General features: G+C 40.4%; 1 protein-coding gene across 1 annotated transcript in view; it reads right to left on the bottom strand.

The window, feature by feature from the left end:
- Nucleotides 1-4,483: 4,483 nt before the first annotated feature.
- Nucleotides 4,484-14,999, bottom strand: part of VWA8 (von Willebrand factor A domain containing 8) — a 235,770-nt gene continuing 225,254 nt past the window's right edge. The window contains 5 exon segments of the mRNA XM_018560480.1: nucleotides 4,484-4,892; nucleotides 7,811-8,049; nucleotides 8,578-8,676; nucleotides 11,168-11,326; nucleotides 14,778-14,903. Coding sequence (XP_018415982.1) covers nucleotides 4,784-4,892; nucleotides 7,811-8,049; nucleotides 8,578-8,676; nucleotides 11,168-11,326; nucleotides 14,778-14,903 — 732 coding nt within the window. The 3' untranslated portion in view covers nucleotides 4,484-4,783.

Below are 14,999 nucleotides of genomic sequence, written 5' to 3'. Positions count from 1 at the left end.
GTATATATATATATAAAAAAAAAAGGCAAGCTAGTAAAGTGACATTAAAGTCAAAAACTTTTCCCCTCCTCCCAATGTTAATGTTAGCACTTACCTTAAATGAGGTTTCTTAATCCGATCTTCCTCTTCTTTCCTGATGTTTTCATCTGTCCCTCCAGTGGTGCAGCGGCTCTCCGATACAGTGCTGACTCCTCTCTGCTTGCTGGCACTTCCGATCCAGCGGTGTCTGCATGCGGGTGCACGTGTCCACAGACTTACCTGGCGTTTCTGCTCGTCTCCCGCCTGAAAATCCGAGCTGCGTCTGCGCCCCCCTTCAAGATGCTTTGCGGCCGCCCGAGCAGTTTCGGATTCTTGGGCGGGAGCGTGAGGCGAAAACAGGCTAAGTTTAAACCGCTGTTGAAGCGGTTTAAAAAAAAACCAAACAACTTTTTGCATATATCTACTGCTTGCTAGCAGTAGATATAGGCAAAAAAACCGGAGGGTTGGAAACCCTTTAATTTAACAGAAGCTAGAGAGGTGCACAATCAGAGGGCTCATTTAAAGTGATATAAAAGTCAAACTTTTTAAAGCAATTTCAAATGCTGATGAAATCACTTACAATGGATGATGCTCCTTGATGTTTAAAAGTTTTAGTTTCCTGCAAAATCAGCTGTCTCCTGAACGCTGGTCCTGATATCCCATGTAGGATAACTCCTTTCCCTTGCAGTGTCCTATGGATCCACCCTTGTGTGAGCTAACAAGATGTGTGTGTCTCCACAAACACACAGGCACAACAAGGTAAGCCACTCCCCTGCTCATCCTTTCTCCCTTCTCCGAACTAGTAGAGGGAGACTGCTCTGTCCCTTGTGATCTTGTACTGGACAGGAAGTTCAGAAAAGCCTGCGCTAAGAGAGTAGGTGCTGTTTGGAAACATGATGACTAAGTGTTTGGGCAAAAATTAAAAGATATGTTTTGCTGGGCAATGATAATTTGTTTGATCTGGATTCATTATTGAAAAAAGTCTGAGTGTTTAATACTACTTTAAACTTCAGAACACAAACTTCCTAATTCCCCAGCAGCCAGCCATGACAAGGCATCTACGCATGGCTCTCATCTAGAATAGTACCACTACTGGGGTCATTTCTCCGTATGGCATCAAGCTATCTATGTTTATTTGTATAGGTATATGCAAAAGAAATACCAGTACCAGGTATTTCTTATGACTCTGGCGGGCAAAGAGCGTGGCACAAGAGAATGGGGAAGGTAACTCCCAGCAGTGGATGGAGCATTCTATGCAGTACAAGTTTGCTTTAGACATAATTGAGGAAATGTTGCACACAAAGCAAATATAGCTACAAATAATATAAACATGATCTTAAAATGACCATTATAAATTTTAAATGTGTCATTATATTAAGTGTCATATCACATAGGATGTTTCTGTTAGAATATATAGGTATAGCTTCAGCCTTTTTTATGGTGAATCATTTTAATTTCTAGCTAAAAATTCACTTTGCTGTGTTAAATTTCCTGTGCACATTGGAACTGGCCTCCAGGTAAGCCTGGTTACCACATGTGGCTGGGCAGACACTGATTACTTGAGATACAAGCGTCTAGCCTAATGTTGCCCAAAGCAGAACAGTCACCTGCCATCGACTTGGCGCTGATGTGCACAGAGACACTGTAGTTACAGCAGCTATTCAGTTGATTAAATAATACAAAAGCAAACTGTCATACTATGGAAATATTTAAAAACAACAGACTAAACTCTTGTAAATTATTTAATAAAAAATGAGTAGAATGCTAAAAAAATGATCCTGTTATGAGAAGAAATTGATACTTGAGTGCGAGGGGGATCATGATACAGAGGTGCGTGTGTGTATAGATGGGAGTGTTGAGTGTGAGGAATTTCACTGCATAGGTGTGTGTATGGATGGGGGTGCCAAGTGTGAGGGGGTTCATGTCATAGGTGTATGTATAGGAAGATACTGGGTGTAAGGGAGTTTATGGTATGGGTGTGTGTGTGTGTGGGGGGGTTGTACTGGGGGCTAGAAAGGAGGGGGTTCACAAAACTGGTGTGTATGGGGTGGAGACTGGGTGTGAGTGGTTTTATGCAATGGGTGTAGGCTTGGTAAAAAGCATGGGTGTGTTCATGGGTGGGTATGCTGAAGGTAAGCCAGAATTGAAGGTGTACTTGTTGTAGTTATATGGGTGTAGTTGGATATGATTGGTTTCGTGAGAAGGATGTGGTGCTGCATGTGGACTGCATGTAAGGGGATTCATGGCATAGGTCTGTCCTTGGCTGAGCACAGTGGCGGACCTAAGTATCAAAGAGCCCTGGTGCAAGATTTTTTTTCAGGCCCACAATGCCCATACTGGCCAACTGACCACCTGAAAGCCCGCAATGGCCACCTGAGAGCAGATGTTGACTTGTATAATAATCTCATTATATATTACAGTGTAATAATAATAGAAATAAAGTGCACAATAAATGCGCTTGAAACATCCCCAAACTACCTCTCCCCTCACATCCCCGCCCTCTCGCTTCGTGGAAAACATTTTTCAGCTAAAAAAGTCCTGATTCCAAAAAGGTTGTGGACCACTGCTATAGAGGACTACAACTCCCAGCAATAATTTTTACGGCAATAGAGAATGGCATTGGCTATAGAGGACTGCAACTCCCATCAATATTTTATACAGCGTTTGCAATTCTGCATTACCCTATAAAGTTCTGCTGGACGTTGTAGTCCTCTATAGCCGTTACCATTCTGCATTTCTGTATAAAGTATTGCTGGGAGTTGTAGTCCTCTATAGCTAATGCCATTCTCCACTGCTGCAACGCAGAATGGCACCAGCTATAGAGGACTACAACTTCCAGCAATACTTTATACATAAATGCAGAACAATTCCATAAGTTACACAGGGTTACAAACAATGTGACTTAAGGCACATACCTCGTTTGACTGTCCTCGCGGTGCGAACACATGCAGCAGGGAGAGGTGGTGGGCTCTGAAATCCAGTGTCTGCTGCTCGTTCCTCCTGGCCGAGGCCCCAGCGCTGCCCCAGAGTGTGCCTGCAGGCTGATGTGATATCTCGTCCCACCAGCTCTCTCCTCACTGCCAGGCGCCCGCAACCATCTCTTGCAATTATCCTGGAGCAGCTGGGGCCCCAGCCTCCCCCTCATGTGTCACCTGTACTGCCGATACCCATGTAAGGGTCCCAAACCCCCAGGACCCTCACATGAGTATCGGCCGTCCCCCCCCTGATGGTAGAAATGAAAACAGAACAAAACTGACGCTATATTTTTACTCTGCTGTGCAATGACTAGAAAAAAAATTTAAACCATCGGGAACATGCACCAGGAAAGAAAATGTAAAGCTAACATTTATGTAGACAAACAAGGTATTTAAAAGAAGACCAGCATTGTACTGCAATGGTACTATAAACAAATGACACATTTGAATGAAAGATGTCCATGTCGTGCAGCTTAAATGAAAAACTCAATATCAATTGAGACCCCATCCTTTTATCCGTGGGTGGGCAAGGGAATGGACAGGAGCTCTCAGGAAGCCAGGGTGTTATCTGCCAGCATATGCTATAAACAGAAATTTGAAATGTAGGTAGACTAACCATTTTTTAATACACAACAGATATCAACATTGCTCTTTACTGGCCTTTGAAAAATGAACTGTCTACCTTCTGATTATTTTATCATCTGTAACATGTTAACATCATAATGTTACCACCAATAATGTGTCTGCCTTGAATTAGAGGTTAAGGTGTCTAAAAGATTGTTATCTCCCTGAGCATGAACTATGGCAAGCCATGCTATGAATATCAGTCCCTGCACTGCCCTGTGGTATTCAAGGGGTCAGTGGCAAAGCTCTGACATTCCAGCACAGGATGTACTTACTCAGGTCACTTAAGAGCCAGGCACCACATCAAACACACAAATAGCTTGCTAAATGTGAAACGGCACACTGCATCCATCAATCACTAAGACAACACTTCATTTCTATTTTTTTTATATATGATTGGCGAGTAAAATAAAACAACAGCAATTTGTAAATAATATTCATAAAATATATGCATAATTTTACGTGTATCCAATATTAAAATTAAATCAATCAAATATACTAAAGGTAATCAGTAAGAACTGAGAAAGCTCATGGGGACATTTATGCTGGTGTACAGATTATAAATTAGTGCCATTCAGTTGAATCTTACTGTACATTGTCTTACAACTTAAAGATAACCTATCACAACCATTACTAGACAGCGGCATAGGGGTGCACTGTGGAAGAGAATGTATGAAGCCTGTACAGGCCCCACTGTCCATTAGGATTCTTTTAGGTGAATTATGGAGTTCTTGTAGAGTAGGGAGTGCCTTAAACTTGTAACCTGGGCCAACAGGTGAAGGGTGCTGGATATGTAAGGGTTCCCTGTGTGGATAGGGTTTAGAAAAGTAGTCTGTAAATGTTTTTTTGTTGTTGTGGCAGGTTTTCTTTAAAAGAAAAAATCTGATTGGCCATTATGGGTATTACAATTATTTAATTACCATATTTAACATTACTTTTTCCTCATCTATAAAGTAAATGTTTTCCCCATAAATAGCTAAAAATTGCACCATCCAAAAAATATTGCACAAATGTTGTGCATTGAAAACAGAAAGTTTGAAATGAGAATTCAAGACTAAGCCTCCATTATTTATATAGTTAAAAGACTATTTAAATGTTATAATTCAAAACTACTGCTATTTTGTACTCATGTGACATCCTGCGTTTTGGAAATGGACACAACTTCCTTACGCAGATGACAGCAACGTAGATGTGAATATTTGTTGTAGGATCTGTGGGATCTGCTTGGTATCCATGGCAACAAAAGACCGGCCTGCTGGAAGAGTCCTCTGAAGTCTGTAGGTTAGAGGGGAAAGGAAGAGAGTATTAGCATTGCAAATCTCTTTACCACGGAAAGAAAGAAGAGGAAGGCTTTCACTGGTGAATTGATAATGATCAGTAGATAGATGCTATTCATTTGTCCCTAAAAGACCTTAAATAGACCAGGGAAGTAAGTACTAGAACAAGCTGGTGTGCCAGGAAAGAGGCACAAAGACAAGGGCAAATCTCGGTACCCAAACTTCCATTTGCTCTGTAAAAGGGATTGCATAGTGTTGAACTCAGAGCACTGGAGAACAAATGCAATACAGTTAACTAAAAATATTTAATTAACATGGAATGTATTTAAAACAACTTTTAATTAAAGTATATCTGTCATGGTACTTTAATTGGTTTCATAATTCAAAAGCAGGCACCCTGTCTACAGATAACTTTGTTGAGCTTCACAAGCTTCCCGGGGCCCCAAATACCATAAACTGTAATATGCAAATTTCAACAATTCCTAGCAACAGTAATAGCTGGCCTGCTTGCTCACATCTTCCCTTACCTTCCTATTGATCAGTAGGGATAAACTCAGGTTTGCACCAAACCCAAGTTCCTCCAAACCCAGTAGGAACATGGGGCCACCTGCCCAGTCAGCTGTGGCTGAGGAGTCCACGTCCCACAGCTGCACATAAACAAAGGGGTGGGATGCTTGTGCTGACATCACTGACCGTATATGGCTATATTAGGTTAATGTCATTGACCAAATAAAGCCATATAGAGTTAATGAGGCCACCCTTTTGTTTAAGTACAGCTGCGGGCTGAGAATACCCCAGCCGGACCGAAATGGGCAGTAGCAGAAGGAGCTTCCTTCTGGGTCTGGTCTGAGCTTAATACTATTGGCCTGTAAGTCTTGCCTATCAACGTGATAGGCAAGCAGAAAGGTGAATTAGGAGGGAGGGGTGTACACGCTAATAAAACTGCTAGGATTTTTTTTAAATGCAGCCTTTTCTCTGCGCTCATGAAGATTTACAATGAAGATGCCAGCTTTTGACTTCTGGTGCCAGTTTAAGTACTATAACAGAGGTACTGTAATTACTGAGAAAAAACATATTTGTATAATAACTGCCTGGGTTGTTCATAACAACTAGATACTTTCTTCCAATGTATTTTTAGCCAAACAAATGTTTACTATTTTCAGAGGAAAACAACAGCATATAAGGCATATACAGTCCAATTGGAACAGCAGGATCAGTCAACAAAGCATACAAATACATAGGGGGAAATATGCAAAATACAGGATATCTGCAACAGACAAAGGCACTTTTGTACACATATAGTGAAAAACATGGAAGAACTGGAGAAAAGGCCCTCACCCCCACACAGAGACAGCGGGGGGCAGGTGAAGATCCCAACAGGGACCGAAAACCAGCTGAGGCTCTATATAGCACCCAACCAGACCATATTTGGCTATGAATGTCCATCTTGTCCCCATCACCAGTTACCAGGCCCTACGCCTGCATTGTCATCCATAAGGGATGCCCAGGCAATCAAAGTGGGCACCCCAATGACTTCCAGCACCTGGTTATAGAAACCTGGGCAGCCAGGAGACAGATCTGATGAACAACCTTTTTGATGCTTTGAAGGAACCTGGCAGGAGGGACAATAAAGCTATTTCAGAAGACCTAATCGAAGTAGATTGCATAGCACAGTACGTGGCAAACACATTACCACCATATATGCAGGTAAGTAGCCTCTTGTTGAAAACATCTCCAACACCTGTTTGAGGAGGATGGGTAGATACAATGTAGCACAATAGGACATCTATACTCTGGAAACATATTTTAAAGTTTTTTTCCTGAAAGAACGTAGAAATCGATGTGGAGTGACTCAAAGCAAATACTTTTTCCTAACCCCCCTCAGACAATTCCAAACCAATGCCCCTCTCCAAGCATTCATGAAGGTCCAAAGCTATTTGGCTTGAGAGACTTAACAAAACCACATAACTGGACTGATTCATACCATTTCCCCACGGTCTTTTGTGTTCAGGGTAAAAGGTTTGGGTTTAGGGTAGTGCAGCCCACTTGTAGTACATGCCCCAAACGGATTGAAGGCAGCATTCCATGGATAAAACCCTAGAAGTGTGCAAGCCAGAGAGGAACTGAGGACTGTGGAACATTGGGGGTGAAAGGGCCAGGGTCTGAAAGACAGGTCATACGACTGAATTATAGAATCCCAATAAGCTAGTTTCGGAGTAGACAAGAAGAAAAGGGATGCCAACGCAGGGCCAGGAACAGGGAGGCAGCCAAGGAAGACATGTCAAAGGAATGGGAGAGGTGTCATCTTCTAAAGATACGCTTACCTTGGAGGAATGGGCATGAAACCAATCCAGCAATCTCGCAAGTATGGCAGCTTTACGATATAGGGAGCAGTCAGGCAATCCAACCTCCCCTTACACTTAGTCTTGTCAAAGTCCTAACACAAAGAGAGGCAGGCCTGTGACCCCACACAAACTTAATAACCACTGCACAGAGCTTCCTGAAGAAGAGTGATGGTAAGCAAATTGGGAATTTCTTAAATTTATATATTATACATTCACCCTACCGAACTAGGACAATTGGAGGGAATGCCACTTAGAGAGATAGGAGTAAATTTGCTCAGTAGGGTCCCCAAAGTTAACCGAAAATAAAATAGAGAGATCAGAGGCAGCCGGATGCCCAGATAAAGAAATAGATGTATGAACTTGATAAATAACAATTGTGATCTTTTTTGGTTTGCTATGGTAGACACTGTTACTTTACTACATTTGACAAAAATACATTTATATTAGTATGCTACTACCAGCCTTCTGTACAGGTCTACAGTGTCATGGTCTGTGGAAAAGAAGGCATGGAAACAAGAACCAACCAACAGTCATAAAGAAAACACAATTTTGCCGTTAGAAAACAACTTACCTTTCAGCTTGGTCTCCCAAAGACCCAATAAAAACAGCAAATGCGTTGACTTGAGGATTAATAGTCAAGGCCTGGGCAAACCTTGCTGGTGGTATACCATATCGTTCTAAATTAGCATCGCTCAAGACTATGACAAAATATTCATCTGCCTCCTCCTTAGCTATCTCCCTTATTGCATGTTCTGTAGCCTCCAAAGTGTAGTCCCCGCTCATACAAAACTGAGAGTGGGCATGCATAGTCTGAAAATAAGCATAGAACACTGTCATTTTAAGTGAATAGTCCATTCCACTTTGATTTCACTGAATTATCAGACAATTATGTTACATTTCAGAAGAACAAAGAAGACATTAAAAGAAGCTTTATGACTCATAACCCATTAAAAGTGGACTGCCCGCTAGAGTTCCATCACTAACCACCAAGTCTGAGGAATTATGGCAACTTATTGGCGTAATATTTCTTTACAAATGCTACTATAATATGCATCTTATATACATGACATAATTTCTAATCTTCAACTTACATGGGTGCTCTTAAGTCTGTTTATCACTTAGTGAACCTTATGTGCATTGATGCTTTATCACCTTTCACTGAGAGGTGAGCTGTGCTTAAGCATAATGAGAACATACCATGGGAACTGTAAAGAACCAAAGTACCTAAACTTCATGAATGATTTCTTGACCATTGGAAACAATGGTTGACGAAAGCAGTGATTGGACTCTTAGTTTAGCTACAGTACTGAAACAACACAAATTAGAAAGTTTATTCACCTTAATAACATCCAGTCGTTGTTTATTGTTCCTGGGTATCTTCTCACTTCTAATTAGTTCAATGTTGTAACTATCCCCCGAATGTCCCGAAACATCATACTGGTGTGGAGAAAAATATGTAAATATACAGTACGGCACAGATAACTGAAGTCAATTATATGGTGTATAACTTCACTGGAGTTAAGTGGATGACGCATGCAAAAGGAATACCACAAGGGGCAATGGAACATTTTATACAAGTCTACATACACTTTATGAAATATTAACAAGCTCAGTAGTTATGCAACACACATTTTCTGCATTTCATACCATAATGTTATTGCTCTACATTCTCCACCTATCTTATATAGTCTGTGTATAACAATATATAACTGTATTCTGAAATATAAACATTTACTTTTCTGTCTTCAGACTAATAACTAGATGCTCTGTATTCCTTCAGACTCTTATGGACTCCCCCCCAACCTGACTCTAAAGGAATTACTGGATAGAGAATCAGTATAAACCATGTCTTACTGCCCACATTAGATGCCCTGCAATAATCACATGACAGGCTATCTAAAAGTCACAAACAACTAAGGTAGATCACCTCAAGGTCACTCTTCTGCAATAAAGTATATCAGTTTGGAAATTTTCATCACTATGCCTAAATGATTTTGGGTCCCCTCTGGTACATCAACCCTGAAGACTAAAAAACAGTATCCTATGGCAGAATCTGAATACTATATATATTTGTTACCTGGTAAGGACCCTCAGCGTATGAGGTATATCCTAAAAAACCTCATGTAAACTCCTAAGCTGTACTATTTACACCCTGGTTTTCCTCTCCCACCGTTGGCCATTCTGCCAGTATATTTAACAAGACCCACTTGTCATCTTGGCAGCCAAATACTGCTCTGTGCAAATGATACCTGCACACAGTATTTGCAGGCACCATTGCTAAATATGTTGTAATCAAATAATTATCACAGCATGTTTACACTTGTTCTTTTATTTACAGACCAAAGGAATGTTCTCTGAGCTACACATAACATTGATTAAAGAAACCTAACAAGTTATTTTTTATTAACAATTGTTCCTATTTAGCACCTTGCTGTTATAATCAGTCCTAATTCCTTTCTTTTATTCCCCCATTAAAGTATACTGAAGCCAAAGCTTTTCGTGTATGACTAGGCTTCAGCAGACTCAGCTGTAAAATACACTTTTCTTTTGAGAACACTGAATATCTTTAATCCAATCTTATATTTAACAACCTTCTTAACAGTGATTAAGTGGTAAGAAATGAGGCCAAGCAATGCTAATTCTATCGGAACCCTTTTCCATGGACCTGATTTTCTGGAAAACAATAAGCATGTTTTAAATATATTTTTAATGATTATATGAATTTTTATCTGTTCTGTCCTAGGTGTGTGTGTATAAGGGGCATTAGCTTGTAAGCTTCTCTGGAGTAGAAACTATTTGTCAATTGTTCAAGGTCCTCTGTAACATAAAGTACAATACAACCGAAACATACAAATTATTAAGGTAAAACAGTGGTAAAGCAACCCTTACTGATTTTTTGTATGTTTTTAATTTTCTTATATTCTACAACTGTGCAATTCTCGTCACTCCAACTATAACTACAAGCATTTCCCCTTTGTAATGCCAGATCTAAACTAAATAAGATCTCCACCCAAACTGCAACAAATCTTCCTTATCTAAGTGTGGACACAATCACAGATAATAAAAGCTGGCTTTCGAATGTACTTACAAAATGCCAGATAAAGACTCGGTCAGTTATTGGTTGAATGATAAACAGGCATTGGTAATACTTTTGCATAAAGGACATAAACTGAATTTCTTTGATCCTTCAAATGATGGAAGCCAATTTATCAGATATGCATTGTTTATCACCAATGCATACAATGTATTCATAGAAGCTGCTGAACTGTAGATATTAAGATATTTTATCATAAGCCTTTCTCTCTGCTTTCATTCCCTCCTAGCCCTCCCCATGCTCTCTAAAAATGTCTGCAAAGTCTTGCCAGGTAGATAAGATGGCTGGACAGCCCCTCATCCAAAATATGGACAGTGGTCTCTGTGGAAAAAAGGTTAATGCCATTAACTCTGTAAATAATAATGCTATACTGTGAAAGAGGGAGCCAATCTTGATTTTTTGTTTTCTTTGGATGTACCCCTGATCTATGTACAGTACTGACCAAAAACATTTATTTTCTTCCTAAATACAAGAGTTAACCTCCAGAATTATCTTTACGGGCTGTTATAGTATTGCTCTGTGGTATCTACTGCAACATCATTTATTGTTAATGTGTCGTTGTGGTTTAAATCATGACATATGTATATGTGCAATGCCAGTCTGTCTGCATCTTAGAGTGGTCAGTTTTTAGAAATGACCTTGTCTCTCCAGGCAAATATGTATTTTCTGACAAATGAGTTAAAGAAAATGTCATGTCTAACCATAGATTATAGGCTCTGCTTTCCTTAGCAACAGACAAACTGAATCACATTCCTGTTCATGAATAATGCTCCTAGGAAACATTAGGTTTTCCAAGATGAGAGAATCATGACTGTTATTTCTCTTTGTTATTACCTTGAACTTATGTTCGTAATTTTCAAATGCTTCCATTAACATGCATGTAGCTTCCATGGAGCGCTCCAGCCTGCCATCCACACCATTAAATCGATACATGCTTCCAGACACATCCACCAGAAGACGGAGCCTTTTTGGCTTTTGCTGAGGACTTCCAAGCTGTGCAGGGAGACATTGCATTTGAGAACAAACTATTAGTTTTTCATCTGTAACTACAGATTTATATGGCTATCTAGCATTGTACACTGTAGGTTTGTTTGAATTTGATTTGTGGATGTGAGAAACCTCTAAGTCAGTGGTTCTCAACCTGTGTAACCTCTCAATCACGGCAGGCTTTCTATTCATTAATACAGGCTTTGTATTAATGAATAGAAAGCCTGCCGTGATTGGCTGAGCGCTGAGCCAATCACGGCAGGCTTTCTATTCATTAATACAAGCCTGCCGTGATTGCGCCGCGACCCGTGATTGCGCCGCGACCCGTGATTGCCGTGATGGCGCCGCGACCCACTGCAGAAGGGCTCGCAACCCACTTTTGGGTCGCGACCCATGAGTTGAGAACCACTGCTCTAAGTACTGGTCTTTTTTTTTTTATGTGAGTAACCTAACAGGCCAATTTATGAGTGGGTTTCCTGTCACATGATTTTTTGCAATCCCCCTTTCATGTTCCAATGTATTTGGGTGAGAGAGGGATGTGTCTGAGCTAGTGACCACCCTGGCCTGCATTTTCACCTTCTAGATCCAAGTCCGTGGTAAAAATAAGTATACCGTTATATAGAAGGGTTTAGCTAGCAGGGCAGATACTGTATCTCCACAAGCCAAATGCTAGGATAGAAATACAGGACTCGACAAGAAATCTGTGACACCTAAATAAATTTAAATATTCGATTCAAACCAATAAGGGACTCACAGACATCAGATACCTATTGCCCATTACCTGGATTTCCAACTGCTTCAGAAGGCAGCTGGGATAGCAAAAGGAACCGGTGACATCCTTGGAACAATAATTTCAGACCGAAATCAAGGTGTGTAATCATTTAAATCATATTCCCTCACATAATACAATATATTCTGACTCAGGAACTTAAATTAAAGGTGATTCTGCTGTCCTGTTTTGAATATTTGGTGAACTGAATAGATTGATGACATTGTGGCTGCTATTTTGGTGCTGTCCTGCCTTTGTACAGGTACACTCAACAGCTAATCCCACCCAAATCACTGCAAAGTTTCTGGACACCAGGACACAAAACTGAACTTATTAAGACTTCAAGAAAACAAAAGGTTTATTTTCTCCACATCAGCCATAAGCCCGAGCCATGTGTAAGTGAGAAACCTAGGTGACACATACATACCATCCACAATCCTGCCAGTCAGTGGCGTATCCATAATCTGTACAAGGGGGATTGGGTCCACTGTGCACTTACTCACTGCACACAGGGCTGGGACAAGGGGGGGAAGCACGAGCGGCAGCTGCCTCAGACACAGTGTTATCATGTGGGGCATGCTGCAGGGTGGACTGTGCCATCCTCATCAAAAGAAACTGCAAAACTTTTGCAGGGTGGCAGCAGGTTGCCAAGTGCTGGAATGCTCTCTTCATTCCAGCACCCACCAGTGAAAGAACATCTGCTCTAGTAGTGGTCTCCACCCAACAGTACAGACGTGGCTGGAAGAGGAAGAGAGATTGAGAGAGAGAGTGGCTTCAGCACTGCCACTGACCAGCAAAGGAGAAGGAAGGGGTAAACAGCACTGCTTGGCCTCCTGTGACAGTTTCTCACCTCCCCGCTGGATGCTGCACTGTGTCAGAGGGGAGAAACCAGGCATGCACCGCAATTTGGGCTGAAAGATGGCACTCTCTGCATTTTGCCAAAAGTGCCATTTTTGGACGATATGTTTCAGCGGCTGAATTGTCGGTGCATCCCTAGTTAACAGCCCCACTACTGAGCAGCAACAGGGGAGGGGTTAACAGCACTGCCACGGACCAACAAATGCAAGGGGAAGGTCAGCAGCACTGCCACCGACCAGCAATACAATGAAGGGGGTTTAACATCACTGCTAAACAAAACAAATGAGGGGGAGATTAACAGAACTTCCACTGCCTGTGGTTAATACTATTGCCACTGATGCCAATGCTGGGGGCTAATACTGCAGCCACTGACAGCAATGCTTGGGGTTAATATTGCTGTCAATGACACCAATGCTGGTGTTATTGCCCAATATTTAGCTCAATACAGCGTTGCATTTTCTTTTTCCGAAGATAGATAGATATATAGATCAATCTTCTAATCTTTCAACTGCTGGTGATATGATATCACCATACAGTAATGTAGAATTGTGAGACACAAACATCTGAATGGTTTGTTTCCCAAAAATGACTCGCATAGTAAATTTTTGTACTATCAACACCATTTAACACACTTGTTATAAAGCATTTCACCTTGCTGTTGGGAAAGATAAAAAAGTACGGATAAGCTTTTTACATAACTTTTCTCATATCATTAGGCACATAATCATAACATTAGTGATTGCATAACTTTACAACAGGTATGCTAAATATGTGGCAGCTTAAGGAAACATACTACTCACAATTATATCCCAATGTGCAATACAGTAATTAATTAAATGACCTATACATTGAAGTTACAAGAAGCCTATAGAAATACAGTAAATACAGTATGTACTGTATTCGTAAAATTCAGGAAATTGAAGATATTTCAGCATTATTTTGTTTTACTACTGGCACATCTTATGAATGGGGAAATAAATTTAGCCTTCTCCCACCAGAAATGTCTAATATAGATCAGTGGGCTCCTAAAAGTCCAGGATTTCCATACTGCCAGGTAGCTGCACAGGGCAGTGAAGCAGGAGCAACGAAACTCTAAACTGGAGAAAGAAGAGTTAAGTAGGGTACACACGGTTAGATTTTTGCACGAACGTACAAAAAATCCTGTCTAAACTTTCCATACTGTCATAAGAAACTTTGGCATAAGAAATTTAGTTTAATTTTCATTTATCATTCTATTTTGGAATGAATGGAGTTTCTGAACGAAAACCACATTCACTGTTAGGAATTCGTTCAATCGAAAAAAAGTTTCCAACGTGCTCCTTCAAATTTTCGTCACTGTGGTCGAAATTGATCATTGATTTGACCTTATTAACGATTAGAAAGTCGAATTAATGTTCCGAATTGGATTTAGTTAATTTGATATACTAACCGTGTATACCTCACTTTAGAAACTACAATCGAGCGACTTGATTTTTCAAGAAATATTAGGGTAAATTGTGTAATTCAAATTGCCATTATCTACTAAAATATGGTACATATTTTTTTAATGGAACCTTCAAGATAGGTCAGAGAAAATTAGAACTATTCTCTATATTTTCAACTATTTGTGGTCTAAATGCTTAAAATTGTAATAGTTTAATAGAGTCCAGATTTGTATAATATGTGAAAAAAGGCAAACCACTCATTTTCATGACTGGTCTTCATCTACAGTTTGCCCAAAATGCCTAGTAGTATGTCCCCGGAGCCTGGAAAGTCAGACATGGCTCCAACTGGTGGTTAGCCACACCCAAAAAATAATACTGGTGAGACATATATTGGCAGACTACTTACTTCAGGCTCAAGCTCTCCACGCCTTTTGTAAATAGCTTTCTCTCCCGTCAATCCATCAATGATTTTGGTATCATCTAGTTCTCCTATTGCTTGATGTTTTAGCCACTGCCTTTCCTTGCCCTTAGCCTTTAAAACATGTATAAAACCAGAAATAAGGCATACATAAAGAACAACAAGTTACAAAGACAAATGATTTTATTATTTAAAATAAATAAGAATAAC

The sequence above is a fragment of the Nanorana parkeri genome, unplaced genomic scaffold (genome assembly GCF_000935625.1).
Source record: "Nanorana parkeri isolate BGI_ZX_2015 unplaced genomic scaffold, ASM93562v1 scaffold457, whole genome shotgun sequence".
NCBI classification, from domain to species: Eukaryota; Metazoa; Chordata; class Amphibia; order Anura; family Dicroglossidae; genus Nanorana; species Nanorana parkeri.
The sequence above is the reverse complement of the archived record's forward strand: the minus strand, read 5'-3'. Positions and strand labels throughout refer to the sequence as shown.